We start from the raw sequence: 26,053 nt of genomic DNA on the forward strand, positions 1-26,053 counted from the left end.
TGTCACCCCATTACATTTCCAAATCCTAACTAGAAAAGTGCCTTCATTTTGCAACCAACCATCTGCGCAGACGGTCCAAAATTCTTTTGTCTTTAGCCATTTCCGCCGTCTCCGAGCATGGATTTCTCACAACTCAACTCTGCTGAACAGGCTCATATGACCAAAATCATTGAAAAAAAACAGGTATTGGTTCATCGTGTACACTTTGGCAGTGTCTGAATATTGTCCTACAGATGCAAGACTTCCTACGACTATACTCAGGCCTCGTGGAAAGATGCTTTAGCTCATGCTGTAATGACTTCACGAGCAAAGCATTGTCTTCGAAAGAAGTGATGGCCCTTCATCTATCTTCACACAGTTTGAGTTTAACCTTGGAGCAGGAACAGTGCGTTATGAACTGCGCAGACAAATTTTTGAAGCACTCGGAGCGAGTGGGGCAGCGATTCGCCGAGCTGAATGCAGGTACGCTTTATCTTTGTTAAAGTCGGAATGAACCTATAACCTGTCTTCAGAGGCTATGGGTCCCAAGCCATGAGAATGAATTTGTGCAATTTAATTCGTATGCTATGTCGATGCTATCGAGGCGCTATCATAATTTCACCTTTTTGTATTTGACTAGCATGGCAGCTTTGTCGGTGCTTGTCATAAATAGGCCACTCACGGCTGTTATCCGTGTATCTACAAGCCACTTCATGGTTTCCTCGGCATTTGGTTTATCGTTTCGCCTAGATGTTGCGTTCCTTCCTGTTATTTGCGTGATTCTGATGATCAGTGTTGTGAGAACGGTATTTCAGTCTCTCGTGCATGCACACCCCAAGCCCTTGGCGCGGTTTCTGTCCCATAGGGCCCTAGCGACTCCTCGGCTACTATCTGATATGTTCTCAATGTCATTCTCAGGCGCTTTCAATGTTCATGTGCACACCGAAAGAAGGTTTTCGATAACGAACTTTAAGGAATTAGTGCCGCCATGGTCAACAACTAAATTTTGGACTCTCGAAATCAACCGTGACAACCACCCTATAGGCTGTGCATGTGATTGCTTATCGGCGCTGTTCGACATGCCAGCTGATGAGCCTGCTTATTCTTATTTTCGGTGCGTCCGCCACTTCATGCGCTCGTTGATATCTCAAGGGTAATATTTTCCCAAAAGCTTCCCCACCGGTATTATACTCAGTCCACCCAAAATATTGGCACGGTGAGCGTGTAAACGGACTACGACGTCATGGTCTGAATTTCGCAAAGAAAACAACAACAGAACTAACAAAAACATAAACTGGTCTCACAGTATCAGCTTGTATAACTTCATTTGGCCTTGTTCTTATCCTTCTGCTTAGGTTACCAGCCCTGTAAGGCAGTAATTTCTTGAGATAAATCTTGGAAACTCTATCACAGATTAGAGAACAGCCATGCAGATTTACTGCGCCATCTCCATTAATCGAGGGGTTGCGTGAGATCGGGCTATCAGGGGCCATTCTAAATTTATTACTACGAACTCGCACCGTGACTTCACCTCGGAACTCTACTCAGTACCTTGGTTCGTCAGTCGTCCTTGTGCTCACTCTGATTAATTGTCATGGCGCCTCATCCTCTTATCAATAAGCCTGCGCCAGAGTTCTCCATCCCCGATGCGAACGGACACATGTTCAAGTTCCCCCCTGAAGTACAGGGGCTGCAAGTGAAAAAGCCTATTGCACTGTTCTTCTATCCCGAGTCAGGTAAGCACTCACTCATTCACATACTCCGGTCCGAAGTATTTTTGTTCATCCGGTCGCTGCACAGGATCGCTTAGTTGCACCCGTGAGGCTTGTCAATTCCGCGATGCATTGACTGGTGTGTAAATCTCACGTTCCTGTACAAGGGCATAGGTATGTATTGAGCATGAATTTGCAGAGAAAGATGACTGACGTCCAGGTCATCGGGATAAGCCACGATTCTGTGCCAAAGCAGAAGCAATTTGTTGAGAGTCAGAACCTTACAGTGAGTTGTCGTGAGATTTCTGAGCGTCACGGTCCAGCTGAGTTGTTGCGTGTACAGTATCCTGTCTTGAGCGACGAGAAGCACGTTGCCTACAAAGCTTTTCATGTCGGCAAGAGCTTTCTGGGATTAACCGATGCGAGAACAACTTTTGTCATCGACAATGATGGCATAATCAGGTAAAGCCATGTATGCTCAACCAGGCAAAATTCAAATGTAACTAAAACATATAGGGATTCATTATCTGATACAATGAGTTCCAACGCCCACATCAAATTTGCCATTAGGGCCTTGGGAAAACTGGTGTCTCAACCTTCTGTTGAGTCTTCGTCAAAGAGTCACGACGTTGATGCAGCACGGTCCGATGACTCGTCGTTTTCACAAACTCGTGACGAACTAGGTCGGGTTGCGTACGTGGCTGGTGCGTGATGACTTTGTCCCGTGCTCTTACTTTTATTGCACTTTCTGTTGGGTATATGTAACTATCGTATGCATCATGCACGATAATTGTTATGAAGTCTAATGTACAATATGATCAGTACCACACAGCTAGATTCTGGTGAGACCTGCGAAACCCGACGTTTTCTTCGGTGACATGGCTAAGCCCAATTAATGAAGGACATGCCATTAGCAAAATCCGCAGAGGCCATATGTGCGCCATCCGGGATCGGCTTGCCTTTCTGGTACGCGCGAACCATGTCTTTAATTTGTTTTTGCTGCTTGCATGCTGAGGTCACAGTAGTTAAGCCAGGCAAAATACGATATCGATTGCGACTCACTGGGCTTGTGGGTTTTCCAATGGCTCTTCTGGCATTCCTGGGTACAATAAACCGCCTGTACTGCTTGTCAGCAGCGAGTCACGGGTTCCTATAGGCGCTCTTACTTCTTTGCATGCAGCACATCGCTTGAACTGCGTAACATCCTGTTCAACAGCATTGCAGTTAACATTTGAACAACTTTTCAGTAGTGCTTTCTTGGCGTCCATATCATTGTTTGCCCAGTCCCATACCACCGGGTCCATCCACAAGTTCTGGGTCAGCCAAAGATAATCCTGAGCCTCCTCGGGACTATTGAATCCACGAGGGTTGTTGTTAAGGCTGCCTGCGAATAACTAGTGAGGATTCCGGATAAAATACATTGCTGGGACCATACGAGGCTTATCTATTTTTGCCAGGATTTTGGTCAGGATAACCGGGTTGGCACGAGCAGCTAACCGAAGGTACTGTCGAGCGACAGGGCAGTCGCCCCATAATCTGAAGCAGGCCAAAGCTGCTGTGTGCAGCATTGATCCATCGCCACGTTTCAACAGCGCTTGCTCGTGATCGGATGATAGGCAATCTGAGGAAGGTGTTTGAAATACGGTCCCACCGCGTGGAGGTGTTTGTCGCCGGTTATGGGCCAACCATTGTTTTACGAATGACAAGGCCTCGGCTGTTCGGCCTGCAGATAAGAGCATAGATCCGAGCCATGTTCGCTGTGACATGTTATCTCCTGGGCACAGACGCAGCATCTCAATCATAGTATCCCTTCGTTAATCAAGGATGCATCAGAACCGGCGAACAGCGCACAAGGCAAGGAAGCACATACGAAGATTTACCAAACTGTTTGGCTTCAAAGTAAAGTCGGACTTGAGCCTGCAGGACGCGCATGTACGGGCGCGTTTCGAGTATGCTATGGAATTTTCCAACTTCCTTGCTGCCGTCATCGAAACAGGTCGCACCCAAAAGCTGTTTCAAGCCTTCTCTACCTATTCAAAATAATGAATTGAAACCAAAGCCAATGATTCCATGAGCAAACTCACCCTTGGCCTCCGCATTCTCCAATGCCTTCAGCGCTTCCGGTAGAGGAAACAGGAAAGCAGCCTGAACGAAAGCATCCAAATTGTTTCCATCCTCCATAGCCTTGAGAAGGAAGGGCAAAGCTTTCTTTGGTTTCTTCCTGCGGCATAAATCTTCGGCTCTATCGAGACTGAAAGGGTCGCAGTTGATTAGAACTTCATTTAGATGCAAACATGATTCAGATGAGTCCACACTTGTTCTGAGCTTCTATGCTAACTGTGCCGCCGCCAACCCCGAGCTTGCTCTCCATCCCATGTCGTCGATTCATGACTAGACGAAGTGGTTCCAGGTAAAGAAGTGTACCACGTGTCGTACATAGCCCCAGGTATAGACGCGTTAAACGTTAAACAACGTAACGCGCAAAACGGCACGTGCTCGGGCCGTGATATTGTGCAAGCAAAGTACAACTTGAAGTTCAACTAGCTTGAAGCATTATACATACTGCTTCTCACAATTATGAAGTTAGTATGCGTTTCATACCATGCATCATTGTGTAAAGCAAGCCTGTTCTGCACTCTGAATCTTATTGCTACCTGCAGGACACAGGTACCGTTTCGTACTGATTACTTGTTCTCAACACTCAGTCGAACATACCAACCTCAATGACTGTGTATCAGGTAAGGTGTTTCTTTTCGTGCGCAGCCTGAGAGGACCACCATAGAGATCTGTCCAAAGCATGTAAAGTAGGACGGGTGATGGTGTCGTGCGATTGGCCGCGCAGGCCAAAGCTGAGTGCATAATTCATTCTAAAATCCACTTTACTCGAGTATGATCAATCGGGCAAGAGCTGAGGACATGGAGGTGGGTCATGTCGATGGTTGATTCGAATTCTTCACAAAGAGATCATATGCTGGGTTGGTACTTGTCCAACGTCAACGCTAGTGCGGAATCGAGGTGGGCAACATTCTCGCAATGAGGCGTCACGCACGACTCCACATTTCTCCCCATCCTGTGAGTGAATTCGTTGGTGCCTGGCCCCTGGGCGGGGCATATACTTATGCGGTATATCTGATAGGCGCTGAGTACAGAATGCCCGAATCTCACCTTATCTCACCCCTGCAAGCCGGGTTCTGACACCATGAAGACAATCTACCAGTATTCCGCCAATTATTTGAGTTGCCGTCATGAACTAATGCCCCCAGATGCCCGCCCTGCCGGACGGGTACGCAGTGATACGCAAGGTCCCCCGAGTCCCAGCAGTTCGCCGTGTCTTCCTTTCACATGTTCACCACTGAACGTCTGATTCTCCGCTCTTATGTCGAGAGTGACCTCGACGACCTCCTTCGCCTCTGGGAAGACCCACTCGTCCAGCCCCTTGTTACCAGCGATAGTGTCACGCTTCTTGGTCCAAAGTTCAAGGAGACAATAAGAGCTCAGATAGAGCGTGCAACCTTTGGTGCCATAATCGCTCTTAAGGAGACCGGGGAATTCATGGGTCAGGGAGCGATCACTGTCCTCGAACCCAAGAATCGCGATGGCACATTTGGGATTTGCTTACTTCCGAAATTTTGGAGCAATGGATATGGGACTGAGGCGACAAAGTTCATGGTTGATCATTCGTTCAAGTGGTTCAATTTGAACAGAATGTCCCTCGCAGTCTTTGGGAATAATGCGCGGGCAATTGCAGTCTATGAGAAACTGTGAGTGGTCTTGTCTCATCTTTATAATCGCATCTGCGAACAATGGTTGATTGATCTCAATATGTTCTCCATCAGTGGGTTTGTCATGGAGGGCAGGAAGCGCCAGGCAGTGTGGATGGATAATCGGTGGGAAGATCTTTTGACAATGGGCATCTTGCGAGACGAATGGGAAAGACGATGCAATGAGAGACAAGGATGACGCACTCGGCTTCCACATGTCGAGGAGTATGTCTAATTCTTGTGTTTGTCTTGTCCGTGAAGCTCACCACTCATTTATATACGTCCAATTCCAATCCTAATGTACTACCAATTTCTAGTTCATACTGAGTCATCCAGTTTGCTGGGAAGGTCCGCTGCATAAATCCGTGACTTGGGAAGTGCACAGAAGATTCAAATGGATCATGTGTTTTGATATGAAGAAAAGCTTCATATCGCAATCAGGTGACGATAAAGTAAATGTCAAGACTAACGTAGAGTATCAAATCGGTTGAGAACCAACAATCATACCACATCTGTGAAATAATCGGCCAAACTCTCTTGCACCTCCTTCAGCTTCCCGGCTACAGCAGCCAAGACGTTGTCTTTGCACCATGGCATTCCATCTAGCATCCCTTGCGTGGGTATCTCCCGCTCCACAAGGGCCTTCGCTACGCTCTCTGCAAGCATCATTTTCCCCACCACGTCTGCGTATTGTAATGGCAGGACCTGACGGCCCATGTCCAGTGTCGAGCGCCATAGTGCAGCCCAGGCCTGATTACACCGTGCTTGAGCACCCCCCGTGCACCGCGGACTGTGCGAGATAACAGGTGGCTCGCTTGGCAGACGTTCCCATAGCCGGCCGAGAGCATAATGCCCAGAAAGAAGGCGAATGCGCTGTGCTCGCGTGAGTAACGCGTCGTTATCCCAAACTTCCCGGCCTTGAAGCATCATGGCATGATATGCGAAACCAAGCAGGATGCGTAAATTGAGCCGTTCTGCGACTCCAACAGCGAGTGCAATGTCCTTCCCAGATGCGAGGAGCCGTTTCCATCGCAGCGTGGCAGCGTCGAGAAGATCCCGTTGCTCACAAAGAGATGCCAGCTCCGTAAGTTGCACAAGGCTGGGCCCCTCGATGTCTTCAACTTGAACGCTGGGAGAGTGCATTGGACGCGTGTATATCGTCGTAAGGGCACCAAGGGCCCATGCCTCGATCGACCGGAATTCATATTTATGCGTGATGCGAGCGAGATGGAATAGCTGCGACGTATTCGCTTTAGGCGTTAGCGCGAGGGTGAGCTCGTGTGGCCTGCGTGTTATTTGCTGAGTTTTACTGTGTCTGGGGGAAGAAGTCGTTGCAAACGTACGTACAAGGCGTACAAAGCCCACAGGAGAGCGCGGAACTCCTGTGCCGTGTCTCCTTGGAGCCTGATCGGGTTGTCGTCGCTTTCACCTTCGGGTCCCGCAGTGACACTCGGCGTGCTGGAGCTTGAGCGTAGGTCTGAGTCTAGGGAGAACATACTGTCAAAGGTAGACTTGTCCTTTGTCAGTGTTGACCTATGGACCTAAGAGTGATGGCTCGGCGTTTGTAGGGAACAATCCAATGCAGACAACAACGAACCCTAAAAAGTGTGTTCTCCACAAGCAGAACAGTGTTTCCGTCGGGTATATAGTATGTTGGATCATGATGAGGTATTGAGAGTTGGAGCTGGAGCTTAGGAGTCGTTGGACTGACGTCTCCTGAGTGCATGAAGCTGGTTGTGAGATAAACGTCGGAAGGTAAATGCGCCATCAAACTGTCGAGGCTGTTGGCGTTGGGAGGAATAGCGAGAATGTTGTTAGGCGGTGGTGGTCAAGGTTCAAGACAGATAAGATAACTTCAACCTTATTCAAGAAAGGCAACACCACACCTCTTAGACTCATCACACAATTGTTCAATCTCACGACAGTTAAATAGCATTGTATTCCTACAGCGTGATGCGCAGATATATACAAGCCGTAGGCATCTGGTCGCTTGGCCAATAGCCCTTCCATCTTCGAGGGGATGCAAATGAACACGTGAGAGCAGGAATTAATAAGAGATGGAGAACGAAGAAATAAAAGGAAATGCAGTTGCAGGTTCATAGCTAGGATAGCGAAACGCGTGTGGAATGCTAAAAGTTCGAGTGCAAGGAGGGAAAGGCAAGCGAAGGAGTCTAGAGCGAGGAGTACATGGGAAGGCATAGCGTAGGTGTACATACAAGTCGTTGGGAGAATTGCTTTTGAAGGCCGGGTCGCATACAAAGACGTGGTGGTATGCGATGAAAGATGGCTGCGTTGACGAATACAGTATGGTGATGGTCGAGAGTTTATATTTAAGTGGAGACATCATGACTCAAGAGCTTTAAGCTCTGCTACCAAGCGCTGAAGGATGTATATTAGTATGGGCCCAGGACGGATAACCGATGGAGACGTACCTCTGCTTCTTTGGTGAGATATTCCTGGTCTATCTCACCACTTTGAGCTTGCTGGCCCAGTTTAATGCCATACTCAAGCAGCTGCTTCATGTAGTAGGGATTAATGACGGTCTCGTCTTGTGCTAACCGGGGCTTCGCTGATGGGACTTCAGCTACAGAAAATAAGGTCACCACACATTTCAGATGGAGTACTTCATTTCTTACGTTCTTTCATCGCCAACCATTCCTGCTCAAGCAACTCAGGAATTGTTGCCCGCTCTTTCGAATTCCGCATCAAGCAGCTCTTGATGCCCTTGATAACGTCCGCTCTTACAGGTCCCTTCAAATGCTCGAGCTTCTTCCGTTCACCTGCCTTGTTCACGACAGTGGGTATGCTGTAGTCCGGATAGTCGATGACGTGCGCTAAATCTGGGATAGCCTTCATCTTTTGATATACAGAAAGATGCTGGAACGGTGGGTGACCATAAACCATCTGGTAGAGGATACACCCGAGAGACCAGACGTCACTGGCTCGTCCAACTTTGAGCCGCCGCATGCCGTCGGGAAGTTCGATGGCTTCGGGGGACATGTAGTTAACAGTTCCAATCTAGACAGGAATGTGATCAATAATGAAGGATGTGTACCTGAAGCAGAGCTTGCCTGATGATCTCGCTGGATGTTAGTAGTATCATTGGCGATGGCATTTGCAATACCGAAGTCAATAAGCTTTAGTTGGCCCCTCACAAGAACGAAGTTTGCGGGCTTCAAATCGGAATGGACAATTTTCTCCTCATGGATGACATGAACAGCTTGCAGCATCTGCCCACTCACGTCAGTAACAGGCATGAACAAGGTTGTGTTCTGACTGACCTGCTGCCAATAATACGATATCCAAACCATATTCATCGGTTCCTTTTGCTGCTCCTGCAGCAACTTTGCTAGATCAACCTCTCCACATTCCATCACAAGCATCAAATGTCCTTTTGTCCCTCCAGGGCCTGCCTTCACCTCACTATCAAACAGCTGAATGATCCGATTATTTCCCTCAAGCCGCTTGAGCAGCCCGATCTCATTCATGTATCCGCTCATAGTCTCCGCGTCCGTCTTGTCTAGCGACACGCGCTTGATAGCATAGATCTCGTTGTTCGCGTTCATCACGCGGTATACGCGAGATGAGCCGCCCTTTCCGATCAGGTCAAGCCGTGCATACACTTTCTTGTTTACAACAATGTTGTGATTCCGGACGGGGACAGGGGTAGGCGCAGGCGCGGGTGGAGGGGGTGCCTGCCGCACTCGCGACGCGGTTTTGGCCTCCGGCTCGCTATCTGCAGGTTCGTCCCCCGCAGCCCATGTCTTCCCATTCTTCGATTTGCCAGGACCAGGAGGTGGCGCCAACGACCCACTCGTGGTTGGTGGCTCAGGTGCTGTAGGGTTGCGCCGGTGATACACTTGTCCTTGTCCCTGTAGTTTTGACGATGACACGTTCCGTGTGGACGGAGACAGTCTGCCTGGGTTATGTTCGACCACTGTGGGTGAGGATACGGTGGGCGGATTATTGAGCGCGAGGGAGCGGACAGTGTCCGAGTCGCGCCGATGGTGCGTCTGGGTGCGCATGTGCGGATGAGACATATGTGTTGGGGAGGGTGACTGGCGGGGCTGCGGCTGGGGGAAAGGTTCAGGCGCTTCTTCCGCTGCGCGACGGGCATATTCTGATGCATAGTCTGCAATCGTACGGTCAATGAGGAGGCAAGCACGGGAACATCAACACACCATCTTGCTCGGTCGTCACGCGTCTGACGCGCGCTGAGATGATGCCCAAGCTGGACCCTGGGCGTGGGGCATACTGCTGTTGATTTTGACTTGGGAGCAAGCGTGGAGACAGCCTGTCTTCTGTTACGAAGCATAGTTGTTAAATATCATATGGTAATTTTGATGAGGAATATAGACTTTGGAAACGCACCTCCAGACGCATCACTCAAACTGGCTGAACGGCGAGGCCTTGTGCCGCTCGATGACGTTAGAGGACCAACATGACTGAGAGGGCGAAGTATGCCATTCCCAGGTTGCGGTTCATCTGCGTCTGCATAAATGGATTGGATCGTGAATAGGGGAAGGTTGAGAGATACGTACTGGGATCGGTCTCATCGCCTACATAGTCGGTAGCAAATTCGTTCTCACTGCCTTCAATTTCACTAATCTTGTCGAACCCACCTGAACCCACGCCATACTTGACACCCATCAATACCCGGCCCGCGCGATTGGGCCCTGACATGATCTGCCGGCCGGGCTGGAGCGGCTGGCGTGCGCCCGTAGTCGATGAATACGCGCGTGTCGGGAGGCTAGAAATTGCTCGTCCATCGACTTGGCTCACAGAGGCCGAACGAGCGACTAATCGCGGGGATGTTCGTTTCGGGGCGGCGCCATCTGACGACAGGCCGTCCCCGTCAGAAATGGTTATTAGGTTTTCCTTCTCCTGTATCCGCATATCCCACTCGTCTCGCGCTCGCAGCTCCTCCCGTTCATCCAGCGTCAGGGGTGGTTGTTCACGATACTCATCTCGAGGCACGCGTTGGGGACGCCCGATTTTTCGACCAGTCCCGGCAAGGCCACTCGATAATGGTGCACGCAATGCTGATTGAGCAGCAGCTGGCGTCAAAACGGCAGGGACGGACGCGACCCTTTGGAATGAACGAGCGGGGTTAGCTGTGGCTAATGACTGAGCTCGATGCTGAGCTGCGAGTGGCAGTGGCTCAACCCCGCTACCAATTTGAAGTGAGGGATATGCGCTCTCTGACCGGGAGAGAGAGTTTCGTCGTGGTGGTACTGGAGAATTAAGTAGTGTGGGTGAAGGAGGCTGAGTGTACGCATAGGAAATAGAGTTCCCCTGTGGTGGGAAAGACGAAGAGGGCTTAATCGCACCATCAAGTAGAACATCGTTTGGTGTTGGCGGGCTAGAATGACTTGACCTTGATGAACCTTTTGATATGCGGACATAGTTGCCCGCGGAGTCGAGCTCGTAGTCAAATGAGAGCTCGATGATAGATGACTCGTCAGATGGCGAAGTCGACGGCCGACGACTCAAATTCTTTGGGTCATCAAATGCTATCATTGGTGGTGTTCGTGGGGGTGAGACACGGTGCTCGCGATGGGTTGGCGATATGATTCGTGGTGATGTTGAAGGGATCATCGATGCCGAGTAAAAGTTGGTACGTCGAGGATGGAGGGTGCACACCGACGAGAAGGGCGTCGTCGTCGTCGCCGACGATGTCAAACTTCAGGAAACGAACGAAAGTCACAAAACTCTTTGTGAAGACTTGAACCATGAACGAACACGAGGCAGATACGCGGTCACGTGCAAATTGTAATTTGATTGTAGACCGTGTTAGTCCCTCATGGACTCCACCATGGTACACAGGAACTAGTACTTGTCATCCTTATCCCACAAGCCTTTCCTATCACATGGGCAGACCAAATACTCAAATTTCCCCAATTCACCTGCGGAGAGCCCCCTACTAAGAAGCACGGACTTCGTCAATGAATCACCGGATCACTGTCAGACTTCTTTCTGTCAGTTTCTGCTACAAACGGGCAGTTCAACTTCTAATCAACCGTGACTGGTAGCTTGGAAGTTAGCCAGGAGTAGTTGCACCATATGCGCCATCGAATCATTCTCATTCATGCTTGTCAGCTTATTATCCGTGGATCCGAATTACAGTGACAAAGAGTGAACCCCAGTTGGACTTGAATGTTGCCTCCGAACAAGGCCCCGGGAGCCGAGTTGGAACAGGACCTATAAGAGCTGACAGTGGCACTGGCACATCATGTCGATTTGTAGTAAAGACATGGTATCTTCTCCACCCCTCAAATCACTGACTCCCGAGTTGTTGACCCAGCTCAAAGAGCACAATGAAAAGCTTCTCTTCGAAATTATCAGCGCGAACTCGAAGTCCAAGTTCTGCCAAACCGCCGACGAGCTGAGCATCTTCCGGAACGCTGTCGACTCGCTCCACGAAGATGAGCAAGGATTTTTGCGGAACTTCCGCGAGTTGGTTCCACTCACCGTATACGACGCTTATCAACCTTTCGTGACTCGGTTTTTGAATACACCCTGCCAGGAATCTGAGGTCATTGACCTCTTTGCACCTGGTTTCCCTGCCTTCATCGCAGTTTCTAGTGCGACCTCTGGCAAGGTAGCCAAGCTTTTCCCGAGGTATAAAGGGACGTTCTGGAACCAGGCGGGATCTCAGAAAGTACATACATATCACTTGACCTACAGGACGGTCTTGAATATCTTTCGTGGAGATCAAGATATCGTTCAGAAAATTATGGTCACCACAGCGAGTGCTGGGTTCTTGAGGATGCGAATGGGATGGAACTCGGAACAAGATGAAGACAGAATGTCGTCTATGGGTGGGTGCTATCCGAATCGTGATCAACGAAAGTGGACACTGAAACTCCCGATTTTAGTTCCAGGAGAGTCTACTCCGTACGCAGTGGCTATGGTCAAGAATCACCCCTCATTTCTTCTCTTGCACGCGCTGTTCGCGCTGGCCGACCGTAGTGTGGACACTCTTAAGGTCCTTTTCTCGACAACATTGCTCGACATGTTTATGTACATGGAACGTGATTGGTCCAGTCTTGTGGACGCCATCGAAAATGGGACAATCCCAGAACTAGAATATATTGAGCACGTCCGGGACCACCTGGAGGTCAGCTCAGTTTGTAATCGTTCAGTGGCTATGTGCTCAATAAGATGAATATAGCGGCACTTACATGCGAACCCTGCCCGCGCGGCTGAGCTACGTACTATCGGACCTCCTTCCAAAACCACTATTACGGGATGGGCAAAATTAGTCTGGCCAAATCTGAAGCATGCACTCAGCGTCGCAAGTGGCTCTTTCTCGTCCGCTGTTCCAAAAGTCGGTTCCAATTCCCAATCTATTGTTTGGTATGATGCTCATCAGTAATAACTAGGTAAAGCATATTCTAGGCCCCGATGTGATACTGCAAACACCAGCATATGCCTGCAGCGAATGCGTCCTTGGTGTCATGTATCAGCCTGGAGACCTCAACCGATTCAGGGTTTCGAATGATGTATTCATTGAGTACCTCGACGTGAACGCAGAGGAGGTCTCCAACAATCTATGCGCGGCGGTACGTCTTTTTGTTCATGTTTTTGCATTGAGCAGTTGGCCTGATCCGCACTACTTAGTGGGAGGCCGAACCAGGGAGACTCTACGAGCCTATCATAACCACATACGATGGATTGTGGCGTTATCGACTTGGTGATGTAGTCGAGCTACTGGGCTTTGCTCCAGACGATGGTACTCCCGTAGTGAAATTCGTTGAACGGCGGAAGTCAGTCACGGAATATCTTCCAGCGCTGGTTGAGCTGATGGAATATTACAGTGCGGTTATCAGATTCGATTCTACATTTGTCACCGAAGCGCAGCTAGTCCAGTCAGTATCTTCTGCAACCCAAGACACACTCGGGCAAGTTGTAGAGTTCACTTGCTTCAAAGACGCCCGGGAACTTCCCTCAACTGTTGGATTCTTTGTGGAACTAGCAAACGAGCCAGGTAAGCGCCTCATTTTCCCGTGATCCTGTAAGCCCTCACCAACTGCAGCTTCATTAGGCGCCTCTCTGTACCTCGCGAAGCAGCGACTACTGGATGTCCTCTCAGATGTGAATGAAATTATTAAGCGCATGTCTGATGGTGGGTCATTCGGTATGCCCACAATACGTGTGGTCAAGCCAGGAACCTTCGCGCAATACAGAAAGTGGAAGGGCGAAGCAGCTGCGACTGGCACTAGCCAAGTGAAAGTGCCTGTGGTGATGTCCGATACCACTGCTCAGGAGTGGATAATGAGCAGAGTAGAACTAGAAATCTAAATGTCGTAGTATATCCTCCATGTAGTCGTTCCCTACCTCCTCCTTCTCACCCCCTGACCGCTTTTTTGAGGTTTCCTACGTTACAATTTGTCTGTTTTGTAGCGATTCTTATATCCATACCATCATGATAAATCGAAATTTGTGCCTATAAAGTAAGCCCATGAAAAGCGGGAGTGATCAGGCCATGACGACAGTACTTGATCACTTAGATATGGGAATGATGTCTACAGTGCCATGTCACACGTCACACACAAACTTATGAGACGCCATCGCCGGGCCCTTACCACAACTTCGGACAACCACTGCAGGTTCGGACACACACAATTCTGCCTTGTTGAAGGGGGTAGCTACCAATCTTCTGCAACTGGTGCCTATCGCAATGAGATAGTATTCATATTGGTATTCACAGGGGATTATGATGTTTGGATGTGAACTACATTGACACGAATTTTCGAAGCGAGCCCTTGAAGTTGAACTCACCCGCCCAGCTTTCACTAGTGTTGTTGTCAAGCTGACGTGGTGCTGGCAGACATTGCCCAGACGTGTCCCCCCAGACTTTGGCACAGAATTTTCGCAGACTTCACACAGACTAGGCCCACATCCTACGTGTCCTCCCCATATGCGTTGGCTAACTTCGTTTGAATCCGTTGAACCTCCCGAGTGCACCCAGACTTCATCCCAGACAAAGCCACGATTGGACTTGCACCCACACCAGCCGTAACTCTGACATCCACATAGCTAAACATGGCATTTTCTCTACTGCTCAAATCACTGACTCCCGAGTTGTTGACCCAGCTCAAAGAGCGTAGTAACAAGTTCCTCTTTGAGATTATCAGCGCGAACTCGAAGTGCAAGTTCTGCCAAACCGCCGACGAGCTGAGCATCTTCCGACATGCTGTCGAATTGCTCCACGAAGATGAGCAGGAATTTTTACGGAACTTCCGCGAGCTGGTTCCACTCACCGTATACGATGCTTATCAACCCTTCGTGGCTCGGTTCTTTGATACGCCCTGCCAGGAGTCCGAGGTCATTGACCTCTTGGCACCTGGTTTCCCGGCCTTCATTGGAACCTCGAGTGCAACCTCGGGCAACGCGCCCAAGCTTTTCCCGAAGTATAAAGGAACAACTTTGCCTGTGACAATCACTCAGTCCCGGGGTCAGACTGTATACGCCTATTTCTTAAAATATAGGGAAGTATTAGACATTTTCTGCGGAGATCAAGATATCGTTCGAAAAATTATGGTCACCCCAGCGAGTGGTGGGTTGTTGAGGATGCAAATGGGATGGAACCCGGAACAAGACGAGGATAGAATGGCGTCTATAGGCGAGTGTCGTCCAAACTTTTGATTACTGAAGTGGACGCTAAAATTTGCGACTTTAGTCTCAGGGGAGACTACTCCGCTCGCAGTGGCCATGGTCACATATCACCCCTCATTTCTTCTCTTGCACGCGTTGTTTGGGCTGGCCAATCGGGACGTGGATACCCTTAGGGTCCTTTTCTGCACGGGATTGCTTGACATGTTTATGTACATCGAGCGTCATTGGTTCAGTCTTGTCGACGCCATCGATAGAGGAACAATACCAGATTTCGAACATATCGAGCACGTGCGGGATCATCTGGAGGCAAGCACAAGTTTATATTTCCTCAGTGGCTGTATACCTAATAGAGGCATAGTGTCGCTTGCATGCAAACCCTGTCCGCGCGGCCGAGCTACGTGCCATCGGAGTGCCGTCCAAGACCGCTGGGTGGGCGAGATATGTCTGGCCAAATCTAAAGATAGTATATAGTACTGGAAGTGGCCCTTTCTCGTCTGCTGTGCCAAAAGTCAGTCTACTTCTACTTTTATTCTTCAGTATTATGCATCAGTAACTGTCAGGTGAAACATATTCTTGGTCCTGATGTGATACTCCAAACACCAGGATATGGTACTAGTGAATGCATCATTGGTGCCACTTATCAGCCTGGGGACCTCAATAGGTTCAAAGTTTCAATGAGCGAAGCATTCATTGAATACCTGGATGTGGACGCAGAGGAAGTCTCCGACAATTTGTGTGCTGCGGTGTGTCTTTTTGTCGAGTTGCATTGAGTGGTAGACCTGATTCATACTATTTAGTGGGAGATTGAAGCAGGAAGACTCTATGAGCTTGTCCTAACCACTTGCAACGGATTGTGGCGCTACCGACTTGGTGATATAGTTGAAATATTGGGCTTTGCTCCAGATGATGGTTCTCCCGTAGTGAGATATGTTGAACGGCGAAAGTATGTCGAGGGATGTCTTATAGCGCCGGTTGAGCTAATTGAATGTCACAGCATGGTGCTAAAATTCGATTTTACATCTGTCACGGAAGCTCAGCTGGTCCAATCAATATCTTCTGCAACCCATGACACACTCGGGCAAGTTGTAGAGTTCACTTGCTTCAAAGACGCCCGAGACATTCCCGTGACTGCTGGATTATTTGTGGAACTAGCAAACGAGCCAGGCAAGCCCCTCATTTTCCCGTGATTTTGTAAGCCCTCACCAACTGTAGCTTCATTAGGCGCCTCCTCGCACCTCGCGAGGCAGCGACTGTTAGAGGCCCTCGGGGATGCGAACGATTTTGTTAGGCGCGCCTATGCTAATGGGGCGTGCGGTATGCCCACGATACGCGTGGTCAAGCCAGGAACATTCGCGCAATACAGAAAGTGGAAGGGCGAAACAGCTGGTATTGGCACTAGTCAAGTGAAAGTGCCTGTGGTGATGTCAGATACCACAGCTCAGGAGTGGATAATGAGCAAAGTAGAATTAGAACTCTAAATGTCATATATAAGTATCCCTGATGAGCGCTCCAACGAGCACCTTCGTTTTGTGGGTCTGCGACCGCATAGTACCACTGTCGTTCTTTACAGCCTTCAGTTGGTAGCAACGAGGCATATACGATAAGCGCAAAAGCACATGGTTGTCTAAAACCAATGATAACCTAGGACTATTGCAGTCATTACCCGGGCCACTATGAACATGACCGAGCGCTCTTCCTCCGATGCCGATACATACAGACTCGTCACATATGCGAAATCATCTGTACGAGCGTTAGAATTTCCTCTGCAAATAAAGAAAAAGATGGTCAACTCCAATCTGTTGTTTTACACCATGCACACCCCACATCCGATGGCGAACACATTGCTTTTACATTGTGAAGATTATAGATAACCAGCATTTCACAGAATCACACCTGAGGATCAGGAAAATTATCACGTATAAGTATACTTGAACGCATCTATAAAAACAACATGCGAGATGACTGTCAGCGCGTCGCAATCTGATATCCGAAAGCCTTCAAGTCGTTCGAGCGCAACTCAAGCAGCCGCCCTAAGTATAAATATAAACTAGCGAGAGATAGGCGAAAGCCACATAGATGCTTGAGAAAGAGGCAAGTCAGAACGGGATTTGTCAATTCTAGCAGTTCATGGCACGTGAACGGCACATACCAGCATGCGTCTGCAGTCAATCATCCACTTCCTCCCATTCTGATTCTGAACCCTCGTGTTCCTCTTCAATATCTTCGTGTAATTCAAATTCATCGTCACTGCCCTCGAAGAAATCAAATGTCTCCAAATTATCCTTCAACCATTGTAATTCATAATCCGTGACTTCATCGTTCTCCTCCATATACACGGCCTTTAGAGGGACACCTGCTTCCTTGCGCTTCTGCACCAACTCGCGTATTTGGTTTCCAGGGACGTCGGCCGTCGACAAAGTGGTGAGCGAAGGAAGCCAAACATGACAAACGTCCCGCTGGCCAGGAACAGAGCAAGGGTGACAAAGTAACTGAAGGAAGGCAGGAGAGAGGTACGTCATTGATAGGTTGAGCGCCTTGAGGTTGCCGAGCTCTGCGTACATGATCTCTACGCTACGGTCTGGGCAGGGAAGACCGGATATTTTGAGGGTGTCAAGTCCGCTGAGTAAACTGCGCTTCTTCTCTCCATCCTTTTGTATGACCGGGATTGCGGTCACCACAGGACCAGCAAGCTGGGCTGCGAGATCCGTGAAATCCCCGTCGTCCAAATCGAGTGTGAGGGTTTTGAGTGCAGGAAATGATAGACGGCGGAGCAACCCACTGACATAGACTGGTGAATGGAACGCCAGGACAAGAGATATCAGTGAGCGCAACTCGATGACTCCGGTATAGTGATCGCTATAGCTTCCTGAACTTCCTTCGGGATGCCAGTCATGGGGAGCACCGAGGGGACCAGAGCTGCATAAAGAGAGTGTTTCTAGCTTGGGTGCACCGCAAAGGATGCCAGCCAATTGTGTCCATGACGGTCGTACGTCATCTGTATGATAAGCAAGCTCCAGGTCCAAGATATTGGACCCGCAAGATAACCATTCTTGACACCAGTCAACGTGCACACCCCACAACGCTATGCTCTTGAGACGCGGAGCAACGCCTCCAAACAACTTGAAATGTTGGACGAGGTCAGGGTGGGCGAATGCTGTGAGGCTTTCTGCATCTTCATGGTGATACAACTGGAGAGCCTCGAGCTGGGGAGCACCTGCTATGGAAGGATCTGAAACTGCAGAAAGGAAAACGAACATGTGCTTGTAACAAGCGACCCCGACTTCGACAGATCCCCAGCGTGATATGTGTGGAACAAGAAGGGACATGAGATTATCGAGATCGGAAAAGGACATCGAATGTGGGGACTGACCAAGCTCTGAGTCTTCAGAGCCTGAGTAATCTTCTTCATCGTCATCTGGAGGTTCACAATCTATGTGTATGTCGATAGGGAGGCTCTTGCTGCGCCCAAGCAAAATCTGAACTCGTTCAAATGGGGGTGAGTCGAGAGGTGATACGTCGATCTTCGTCCAGAGAGAGGGAGTGTTAAGGGCCACCGTACGCCAATGGTGACAGACGTGCGAGATGAGTACCTCAAATTGTGGGATGTCATCGAATGTGGTTGTTGATGATTCGGATGAACCATCCTCGTCCGCGGCACCATCGTTCCTTGTCACTCTGATCCGCTTTAAGTTTGTCATTTCACTTTCTTCGTCTACTCCGTCTTCCGCGCCCGCTTCCAAATTCCAGTAGTCCGCCATTGCCTCGTCCTCCTCATCCTCATCCTCTCCATCCTCAATGGATTGGGCACCGACCTCAAAGATGAGAGAAAGGAGCTCCGGAGGTATGTCATTCACGGGACAACGTGTGCCCTTTGGTGGAACGAAAGGATTGTCTTTTATTGAGTTGTCCATTCTTTACACGATGATAGATTAGCTTGTGCTACTTAATTTTGAGGAAAGAACGCACTTGAAGAATTCCGGTTTGACGTTGGACTGCTAGAAAAACAAAAGAAGATGATCAGAAGATCTACTCTGATAATGATATGCCAGATATGGTAAGTCAGCGCCCGCTACTATTTCCTGTGCTGTAGTGTCTTGCGTGTCCCCCATTACCTTGTAGCTCAGCGCTCGACTATACAGACGACGTCGTGACTCGTTTCTGATTCTGAAATGTCTGCTCCAGTCAAGATTTATGTTTATGACCTCAGCAAGGGTCTCGCCGGCCAGCTCTCCTTGCAGCTCACCGGTAGGCAAATAGATGGTGTCTGGTTAGTATCATCTGGCATTGACATCCAAGATTCATGTGCTCACTATATGTATAGGCATACCTCAGTGGTGGTTTTCGGGAAGGAAATCTTCTATGGACCAGGCATTTGTGAGACTGAGCCCAGTCGGTCCCATGTAAGCTGCTATGCTTGTGGGTTGGTTTGAACACTTTGACATAGTGAGCCGTAGCACGGGTCGCCCCTGAGGATCATTGATATGGGCGAGACATGTATAGATGAGCAGACATTTGACGAATACCTCAGCGAGATAAAGGAGCACTACACTGCAGACAAAGTAAGTTTCAAAACTTGCTCTCACGCGAGGTACTTGTCTTGCTCACAAAACTCAGTACCATCTGCTAGGTGAGATGGCGGAACAAGATGGGATCGTACTTGCTAATTAACATTTGAAAAGACTTCAACTGCAACTCATTTACTAACGATTGCCTCGGATTTTTGACTGGAAGCTCGCTTCCATCATATATCAAAGGTATCGACCCCTTATTCCCTCCTTCGGTTGAATATCATTTTAATAGCACCCTTGCAGATCTACCATCCGACTTCCTATCAACACCATTTGGTGCTGCCTTACGACCAACTATCGATGCCATGTTTAGAGGCAAGGCTTCTACCGGCGTACTAACTCCTCCACCAGATATCGCACCAACCACAAGTGCCTCACCCAATCCGGCATTGGCTTCATCCTTGCTGCAGGCTGTAGCGTCCAGCGCAACATCCAACAGCTCTGGAGCCCCCTCCTCATCCAGGAACTACCTTCCAACACCTGCACCAACATCACCTCCTACACCGGTCCAGAGCAACACACTTACTACCCCCGTGCACATTGCTACAAACCCCTCATCTTTCCATAACGTGCTTCGCACGCACCGCGCTGTGGTTGCATTCTTCACGAGCGCAACATGTGGGCCTTGCAGGATGATTGAGCCTGTGTTCGAAGATCTTGCAAGGAGCAAGAGCCGAGCCAATGATGTCGCATTTGTTAAAATAGATTTGAGCGTCGGAATGAGCAATGCAGTGGGCGGCGAGTATGGTGTCAAAGTGACACCGACGTTTGTTCTCTTCTTGGATGGGACGAAAGTAAGAGGGGAACATATGACCTTCTCGCAACAACTGACGCGCTTTCATAGACACATGAGTTAAAGGGTGTCAATGCACCTGAACTGCGCACACAAGTCGACTTGCTCCTTTATCAGGCGTTTCCTCGTGAGCGTAAAGTCTTCCTTTCCTGGTGACAGCGAGCTTATGGCGATGACGATCAGCACATCCACACACGACGATATCCCTTCCCGCGATTGAAGCCATATCCCTCAATGCCATCCTGTCCTCTCAAGTTCCGAATCTCGATACTGCACTTGCGAAAGTGACGGGGTTCATAGATGCTGCTCCTTCATGGTCTGGTTCCACTACGAAAGAAGACACGAAGCAAATTTTCACTAAGAATATCATTCCATACCTCAAAGCACGAGGATCTTCACCACCCCCTAATATCTCTTTCGAGCCTTGGAAAGACGCGACGACAAGCCTTGTGACGAATCTTTCTGCAGGAGAATTATTCCCTGTGGCAGATATGTGGCGCGTTGCACTGCTTGAACCAGCCGTGTGCGGTTGGAGTGCAACGAAACTCGGTCATGAAAGCCCGATTGTCGTCTTGTTATCCAAGGCTGAAGGCGCGCCAAGGAATTACACCCTCACGCTCCTTCGGATGATTTCAAATGCGTTTGCGAACAAGGTTATAGCACGAGAACTTCTTCTTTCATCTCGAAGTAGCATTACAGCGGTTCTAGTCGCTGGCTTGCTGCACGAAGATGCGACTGTAAGGATGGCAGCAGCCAGCCTAGCCTTCAATATGGCTGCACACCTTCAGGGGCTAAGAGTAGAGAAGGTGCGGGGGAATGCTGAAGGGGAGGATGTGGGCGAGAATGAAGACTGGGACGTTGAGATGACGAGCGCTCTTCTGGAAGTTATAGAGCGGGAGAAGACGAACGAAGCAATAGGTACGCCCTTGGTACAATCCAGCCCCATACCCGTGCTTGATCATTGCATTTTCTGTTACAGTTCACCGTCTAACAGCGTCACTGGCATTGCTGATCCGGTTATCGCCGTCAATTGACCAGCTGACTCCCTTGCTAGAGGTTCTGCAGGCTCGGACAATACTCAAGGATAAATTGGAGCAAGGCGGATGTGGAGACACGGGGGTCGTTAAGAAGGAGGTCCGCAAGCTAATTGGGGAGGTTGCTGAGAAGCTTTGTCCTTGATCGTGGAGTGTTTTCTCCTCGTCGTACCGAGTGCATTGATATCATGTGTATACGTGTCTAAGAATATAGGTACCTTGCACAATCTATGTAGTCTAGGGCTATTTGAGGGTCATTCAAGGTGCACATTTCTGGAGAAGGAATCGAAGGATGAGTGCTCTCCCAGTGCGCGAAGTTCAGCGGGCGGCATTTCGCGCGCTTTAGAATATCACGAGCACATGAATAACCGGAAAGCCGACGGAAGTTACACCTTCAAAAAGTTGTCTGTGACAACACCAATGAATTTTGCAATCTCCTTCTGTTCTGCATCTGCTGGATCAATCCTAGACGCAGTCGCAACCGATACCATCTAATCAATCATTAGACTCTAGAGGCGCCGGCGAACTATTATCCTCTCTATCTCCACCTCTTTAAAGCACCTGAACCGGCAGTGGATGCCTGAAGGACAATAATCCTTCCATCCGTTGTCGCTCACTTATTTTCCATTGTTTCGAGTCCATGCTGAAGTTCTCGAGCAGATTAGCCTCTCGGTCGTCGCGTGCACCGGTACGTAATTTCCCGGTTGGTGGCGCGCACTTAGTGTTAACGGCTTCTTCAGCTTGTGTCTCAAATGGCCACCAAGCGCAATTTTAAGTCCTCTGCCCCAAAGAAGTCTGATATTCCAGAGGGATATGCTGTTGATCCTACTGCGGGGAACATGTTGAGGTTCCAGGCATCACTTCCCCAACTTCCCGTTCCGGCGTTGTCCTCAACCGTGCACAAGTACCTTGAGACCATTCGACCACTCTTGACGGATGCGGAATATGCTACCTCTCAGGCTACTGCGCAAGAGTTTCTCAAGTCGCCTCTGGCTGCTGACCTTCAGAAACGCCTAGAAGCCCGCGCCGCAGATCCATCCATCAAGAATTGGCTAGCAGACTGGTGGAATGATGCAGCATACATGGGCTACCGCGATCCTGTCGTGGTCTATGTCAGCTACTTCTACGTGCATCTTGATGATCCACGCAGACGTGACCCTGCGAAGAGGGCTGCTAGCCTGATCAAAGCCATGCTGCCCTTTAGAGAAATCACGGAGTCGTCAGTGTTCTGCATGTCTTTGGTTTTGTTTATCACTGATGCCGAGACTGGCAGCAAACAATTGGAACCTGAAAAGGTTCGTGGGATGCCATTGTGCATGAATTCGTACAAATGGCTGTAAGTGTCCATTCCGTCATGTATCGCATTGAATTAAATCCTCGCAGCTTCCATGCATGCCGATACCCCTCCAAGCCATCTGACACTGCCAAGAAGTTTGATCCGAAGGCACATAATCACGTCGTGTTTGTGAGAAAGAACAAGTTCTACGAAGTCCCGCTTACCACCCCGGAAGGACATGAACTAAGTGAGGCCGAGCTAGAAGTGTGCGTGTTGCATATTTATCAATCTAAATTCATTGAACTCAATGTAATTTGTGAACGTAGGCAAGTGGAACGAGTCATTAAGATGGCCGGACAGGAGAGGGGCGCTCCGGTTGGCGCGTTGACAGCGGAGAACCGAGATATATGGGCTGATGTAAGTACTTGGCAGTTCAATTCAGCCGCTATTTCTATGGCCTCATACCTTTATCCGTTCAGGCACGTTCTGCTCTGATCGCAGGCTCACCGGTGAACCAAAAGTCTCTCGAGAGGATAGAGTCCTCCGCGATCATCGTCTGCCTTGATGACACTAAGCCCGTCTTGCGCGAAGATATTTCTTGGTCTTGCTGGGTTGGAGACGGCCGGAACCGTTTCTACGACAAGCACCAATGTATGTGCCTATTTTACTCTCACAGTTTTCCAGATGTGCTAATGTACTTTACTCGTGTCAGTGCTCGTATTTGATAATGGCCGATCGGGTTTCCTCGGGGAGCATTCGTGCATGGATGGCACACCCACGCTTCGCCTGAATGAATTCATTCTTGCTTCCCTTGCCCACAACAAGGTCGAACTTGGTGCGCCTAGGTCTAGCTCGACTGGGACCGATCTTCCGCAGCCCACCGAACTGAAATTCGAGCTTGATGCCACATGCAAGAAATACATTGATGAGGCATGTCAACACTTTGACGAGCTCGTGGGTCAGCATGACATGCAGGTGAGTTCAGGGTCCAGTGGGATCTATCAGGGCTCTAGACCATTAAATTACCACCGTTCCTAGGTGCTCCACTACGAAGGCTATGGGAAAGATCTTATGAAGAAGTTCAAGGCTTCCCCTGATGCATGGGCTCAGCTTGTGAAACAGCTCGCGTTCCACAAGATGTTTAATCGGCCTGGTGTGACGTATGAAAGCTGTCAGACGCGCAAATACCAGCAAGGCCGTACGGAAGTCATTCGTAGTGCCAGCTCGGAAAGCAAAGAATGGGCCGAAGCCATGCTTAATCCAGAAGAATCTGTAGGTCTTCCTGCGGAGATCGCGTAACACTTTCCCATTCCAAATAGAGGCTAAATGACATGCGTAATTCGCATCTAGGATGAACGCCGCGCCGTGCTTTTCCGCCGTGCCGTCGCGCGCCACCTGCAGTATGCTGCTTGGGCCGCGGATGGGCAAGGGGTGGACCGGCATTTATTCGGCCTAAAGAAGATGGTTCGTGATGGCGAGTCTGTCCCGGCTATCTATTTGGACCCAGCGTTTTCCAAGACCAATCATTGGGAGTTGTCAACGTCTCAGCTTTCTTCAAAGTATCTAGATGGGTGGGGATACGGTGAAGGTACGTCTCTGTGATTGTTTTTGTGAATCGAAGCTGATAATTGTCACACGCAGTCGTTACGGACGGGTATGGACTCTCATATTCCATCGATGATCATTACATCCGCTGGACCATCACATCACTTAAACGGGATACTGCCGAACTGAAGCACTACCTTGCGGAGGCTGCAACGGAGACGAGGTTCATGATGGAGAGAGCTGCTGCTGCTGAACAGAAGGCCAAATTGTAATGATGTTGTAGCACAGTTGCGTGCGTTATTTAATAGCATAATTTGTTTTGACAGTTTATCGTCAGGGATGGATCTTTGGTTTGCGTAAGCTAGCAGTTGTGTGTGTCCGGGGGGTGAGAAGAAGAATGATACTTCCTTCTGTTTCCATATCATGGAGAATCTTGCGTGTGGTCGCAAGGGGATCTCCGAAGCCCGATTTCTACGGAAGGAAGGAGCTCCTTTTAATCATATTTTTTCCCTATGATTTGATCCCTGCGGCACAGCGTTGACAGTGAAGTTGAAAGGGTACCGCCGCTCTTGAACCCTAGACTGCGGAAAGTCCGGTATTAGCAATACCGTCGGCGTCAACAGCCTATCAGCATCTACTGCATCCATGCTCTGTTTTAGACATCGAGCCCCATGGAGTCTGATTTACTTGTTTTTCACGCGATGTCATCGAGAGGCCGGCTCCGCGTTGAAGCTTGAAGACCGAATACACTGGTCCCTGGGAGTATGGTGCATAGTGGTTTTCTCTATGACCTTAGCGGGCTGGTATGGTGCTGTATGTCCCACGAAGTATCGTCATCATCGACGGATACTTCCCATCGGCTGAGCTGATGGAAGATCCTGCCTTGACTTTCCCAGGCGACAAAGGATTTTGCCTAGCGCTGGTGGAGACTCCGCGAGCGCCTGAGGAAGACCCTGAAACGCAGAAACGCAGGCGGCCGGTTGATTCCGTGAACAGCTTGTTCGAACCGTAAATCATCTCGCCCGTTTTGGTAGTTTGTAAACAAAGGAACGGGTGCGGCGCAAATATTTGCAATGTTCTGGATTCAAACTTTGGCTGTGAGCAAAGCTCAACTTGGTTGCAAAGCTAAGGTTCGTGAACTTTACATCACGGTCGATTTATTTTGAATCCCACTCACAGTCGAGTATGAAGACCACATTCCTTGTCTTTCGGAGTGCATGCCTGTGCAGGATGGCTAAATTTTGATGCGAAACTTACGGACTGCGAAGTAACCGTGAGTCCTTTTCTGGTCAGGCAGCAAACAGGAAACTCTCTCCCGGAGGAGTAGAATCGTGATAAGAGCACCTTTGGATAATGCCCAAATATTGGTATCACCAACGTGGTTTTTTTCGCCATTTCGGGTTGTTGGAAATTTTGCGGCCTTGAATTTGCTGGCAGTTCCTCCGTAGTTTCTAGAGTCCGTATGAATTCAACAAGTATCCGCCGCCGCTTCATTCTTGACTTGAGGCTAACTGTAACATGCGGCATAGACGATTGCTCACAATCTAGAATCCTACTTACCAGGGCGCATCACGAATACCTTCATACCCGGAGAATCCGAGCACTGAAGCCAAGGATTCGAAGTGGAGTTGGACGGCGAGAACTCAGATGAAGATAGTAAGTCAGGAGACTCGTGGTTCATTGATGCCGTAACCTACAGTCACGGTGCTACATATATCTATCCATTGAAACAATGAGTCCGTTCAATTCGGGGTCTCTTTTAAG

General features: G+C 49.3%; 11 protein-coding genes across 11 annotated transcripts; 7 read left to right on the forward strand and 4 right to left on the reverse strand.

Moving 5' to 3' along the window:
* Positions 1-5: 5 nt before the first annotated feature.
* On the forward strand, positions 6-863 carry DEU56DRAFT_788590 (Tim10/DDP family zinc finger protein). The gene is made up of 4 exons (XM_041352472.1): positions 6-183; positions 234-329; positions 381-462; positions 513-863. Exons 1-4 carry the CDS (start codon positions 118-120, stop codon positions 533-535), a joined length of 267 nt encoding a protein of 88 aa, XP_041211215.1. The 5' UTR covers positions 6-117; the 3' UTR covers positions 536-863.
* Positions 864-1,573: 710 nt separating this feature from the next.
* On the forward strand, positions 1,574-2,488 carry DEU56DRAFT_933533 (thioredoxin-like protein; the record flags this gene model as incomplete). Its single annotated transcript, XM_041358753.1, has 5 exons — positions 1,574-1,715; positions 1,780-1,832; positions 1,891-1,977; positions 2,035-2,153; positions 2,208-2,488. The coding sequence occupies 5 exons, from the start codon at positions 1,574-1,576 to the stop codon at positions 2,401-2,403; spliced, it is 597 nt and encodes a 198-aa protein (XP_041211216.1). The 3' UTR covers positions 2,404-2,488.
* Positions 2,411-4,138, reverse strand: DEU56DRAFT_788594 (uncharacterized protein). The gene is made up of 7 exons (XM_041352473.1): positions 4,007-4,138; positions 3,776-3,942; positions 3,562-3,721; positions 3,127-3,500; positions 2,858-3,075; positions 2,754-2,808; positions 2,411-2,701 (listed from the first exon to the last, which is right to left on the reverse strand). Exons 1-7 carry the CDS (start codon positions 4,078-4,080, stop codon positions 2,574-2,576), a joined length of 1,176 nt encoding a protein of 391 aa, XP_041211217.1. The 5' UTR covers positions 4,081-4,138; the 3' UTR covers positions 2,411-2,573.
* A 636-nt stretch (positions 4,139-4,774) lies between these two features.
* DEU56DRAFT_788602 (acyl-CoA N-acyltransferase) lies at positions 4,775-5,677 on the forward strand. Its single transcript, XM_041352474.1, has 2 exons — positions 4,775-5,452; positions 5,528-5,677. Exons 1-2 carry the CDS (start codon positions 5,034-5,036, stop codon positions 5,649-5,651), a joined length of 543 nt encoding a protein of 180 aa, XP_041211218.1. The 5' UTR covers positions 4,775-5,033; the 3' UTR covers positions 5,652-5,677.
* A 96-nt stretch (positions 5,678-5,773) lies between these two features.
* On the reverse strand, positions 5,774-7,303 carry DEU56DRAFT_788604 (uncharacterized protein). Its single transcript, XM_041352475.1, has 3 exons — positions 7,050-7,303; positions 6,800-6,993; positions 5,774-6,737 (listed from the first exon to the last, which is right to left on the reverse strand). The coding sequence occupies exons 1-3, from the start codon at positions 7,218-7,220 to the stop codon at positions 5,954-5,956; spliced, it is 1,149 nt and encodes a 382-aa protein (XP_041211219.1). The 5' UTR covers positions 7,221-7,303; the 3' UTR covers positions 5,774-5,953.
* Positions 7,304-7,795: 492 nt separating this feature from the next.
* Positions 7,796-9,018, reverse strand: DEU56DRAFT_870171 (kinase-like domain-containing protein; the record flags this gene model as incomplete). The annotated part of the gene is made up of 5 exons (XM_041355606.1): positions 7,796-7,831; positions 7,885-8,036; positions 8,089-8,470; positions 8,524-8,682; positions 8,734-9,018. 5 exons carry the CDS (start codon positions 9,016-9,018, stop codon positions 7,796-7,798), a joined length of 1,014 nt encoding a protein of 337 aa, XP_041211220.1.
* A 2,687-nt stretch (positions 9,019-11,705) lies between these two features.
* On the forward strand, positions 11,706-13,756 carry DEU56DRAFT_753941 (GH3 auxin-responsive promoter; the record flags this gene model as incomplete). The annotated part of the gene is made up of 6 exons (XM_041349747.1): positions 11,706-12,273; positions 12,331-12,572; positions 12,627-12,782; positions 12,838-13,017; positions 13,076-13,442; positions 13,491-13,756. The coding sequence occupies 6 exons, from the start codon at positions 11,706-11,708 to the stop codon at positions 13,754-13,756; spliced, it is 1,779 nt and encodes a 592-aa protein (XP_041211221.1).
* A 473-nt stretch (positions 13,757-14,229) lies between these two features.
* Positions 14,230-16,364, forward strand: DEU56DRAFT_185436 (GH3 auxin-responsive promoter). Its single transcript, XM_041344967.1, has 6 exons — positions 14,230-15,080; positions 15,138-15,379; positions 15,432-15,581; positions 15,634-15,816; positions 15,871-16,016; positions 16,068-16,364. Exons 1-6 carry the CDS (start codon positions 14,501-14,503, stop codon positions 16,258-16,260), a joined length of 1,494 nt encoding a protein of 497 aa, XP_041211222.1. The 5' UTR covers positions 14,230-14,500; the 3' UTR covers positions 16,261-16,364.
* A 535-nt stretch (positions 16,365-16,899) lies between these two features.
* Positions 16,900-19,121, reverse strand: DEU56DRAFT_185541 (uncharacterized protein). Its single transcript, XM_041344968.1, has 3 exons — positions 19,040-19,121; positions 17,223-18,985; positions 16,900-17,152 (listed from the first exon to the last, which is right to left on the reverse strand). The coding sequence occupies exon 2, from the start codon at positions 18,982-18,984 to the stop codon at positions 17,239-17,241; it is 1,746 nt and encodes a 581-aa protein (XP_041211223.1). The 5' UTR covers position 18,985; positions 19,040-19,121; the 3' UTR covers positions 16,900-17,152; positions 17,223-17,238.
* DEU56DRAFT_788623 (PPPDE putative peptidase domain-containing protein) lies at positions 19,059-21,850 on the forward strand. The gene is made up of 9 exons (XM_041352476.1): positions 19,059-19,340; positions 19,395-19,473; positions 19,528-19,632; positions 19,688-19,700; positions 19,753-19,827; positions 19,885-20,435; positions 20,486-20,561; positions 20,618-21,352; positions 21,414-21,850. The coding sequence occupies exons 1-9, from the start codon at positions 19,243-19,245 to the stop codon at positions 21,611-21,613; spliced, it is 1,932 nt and encodes a 643-aa protein (XP_041211224.1). The 5' UTR covers positions 19,059-19,242; the 3' UTR covers positions 21,614-21,850.
* Positions 21,851-22,220: 370 nt separating this feature from the next.
* On the forward strand, positions 22,221-24,561 carry DEU56DRAFT_731805 (acyltransferase ChoActase/COT/CPT; the record flags this gene model as incomplete). The annotated part of the gene is made up of 9 exons (XM_041348235.1): positions 22,221-22,687; positions 22,742-22,804; positions 22,852-23,010; positions 23,071-23,161; positions 23,224-23,395; positions 23,457-23,719; positions 23,783-24,016; positions 24,095-24,332; positions 24,386-24,561. The coding sequence occupies 9 exons, from the start codon at positions 22,221-22,223 to the stop codon at positions 24,559-24,561; spliced, it is 1,863 nt and encodes a 620-aa protein (XP_041211225.1).
* Between the last annotated feature and the right edge of the window lie 1,492 nt (positions 24,562-26,053).

The sequence above is a fragment of the Suillus clintonianus genome (assembly GCF_016758775.1).
Source record: "Suillus clintonianus strain FC179 chromosome Unknown DEU56scaffold_17, whole genome shotgun sequence".
Taxonomy (NCBI): domain Eukaryota; kingdom Fungi; phylum Basidiomycota; class Agaricomycetes; order Boletales; family Suillaceae; genus Suillus; species Suillus clintonianus.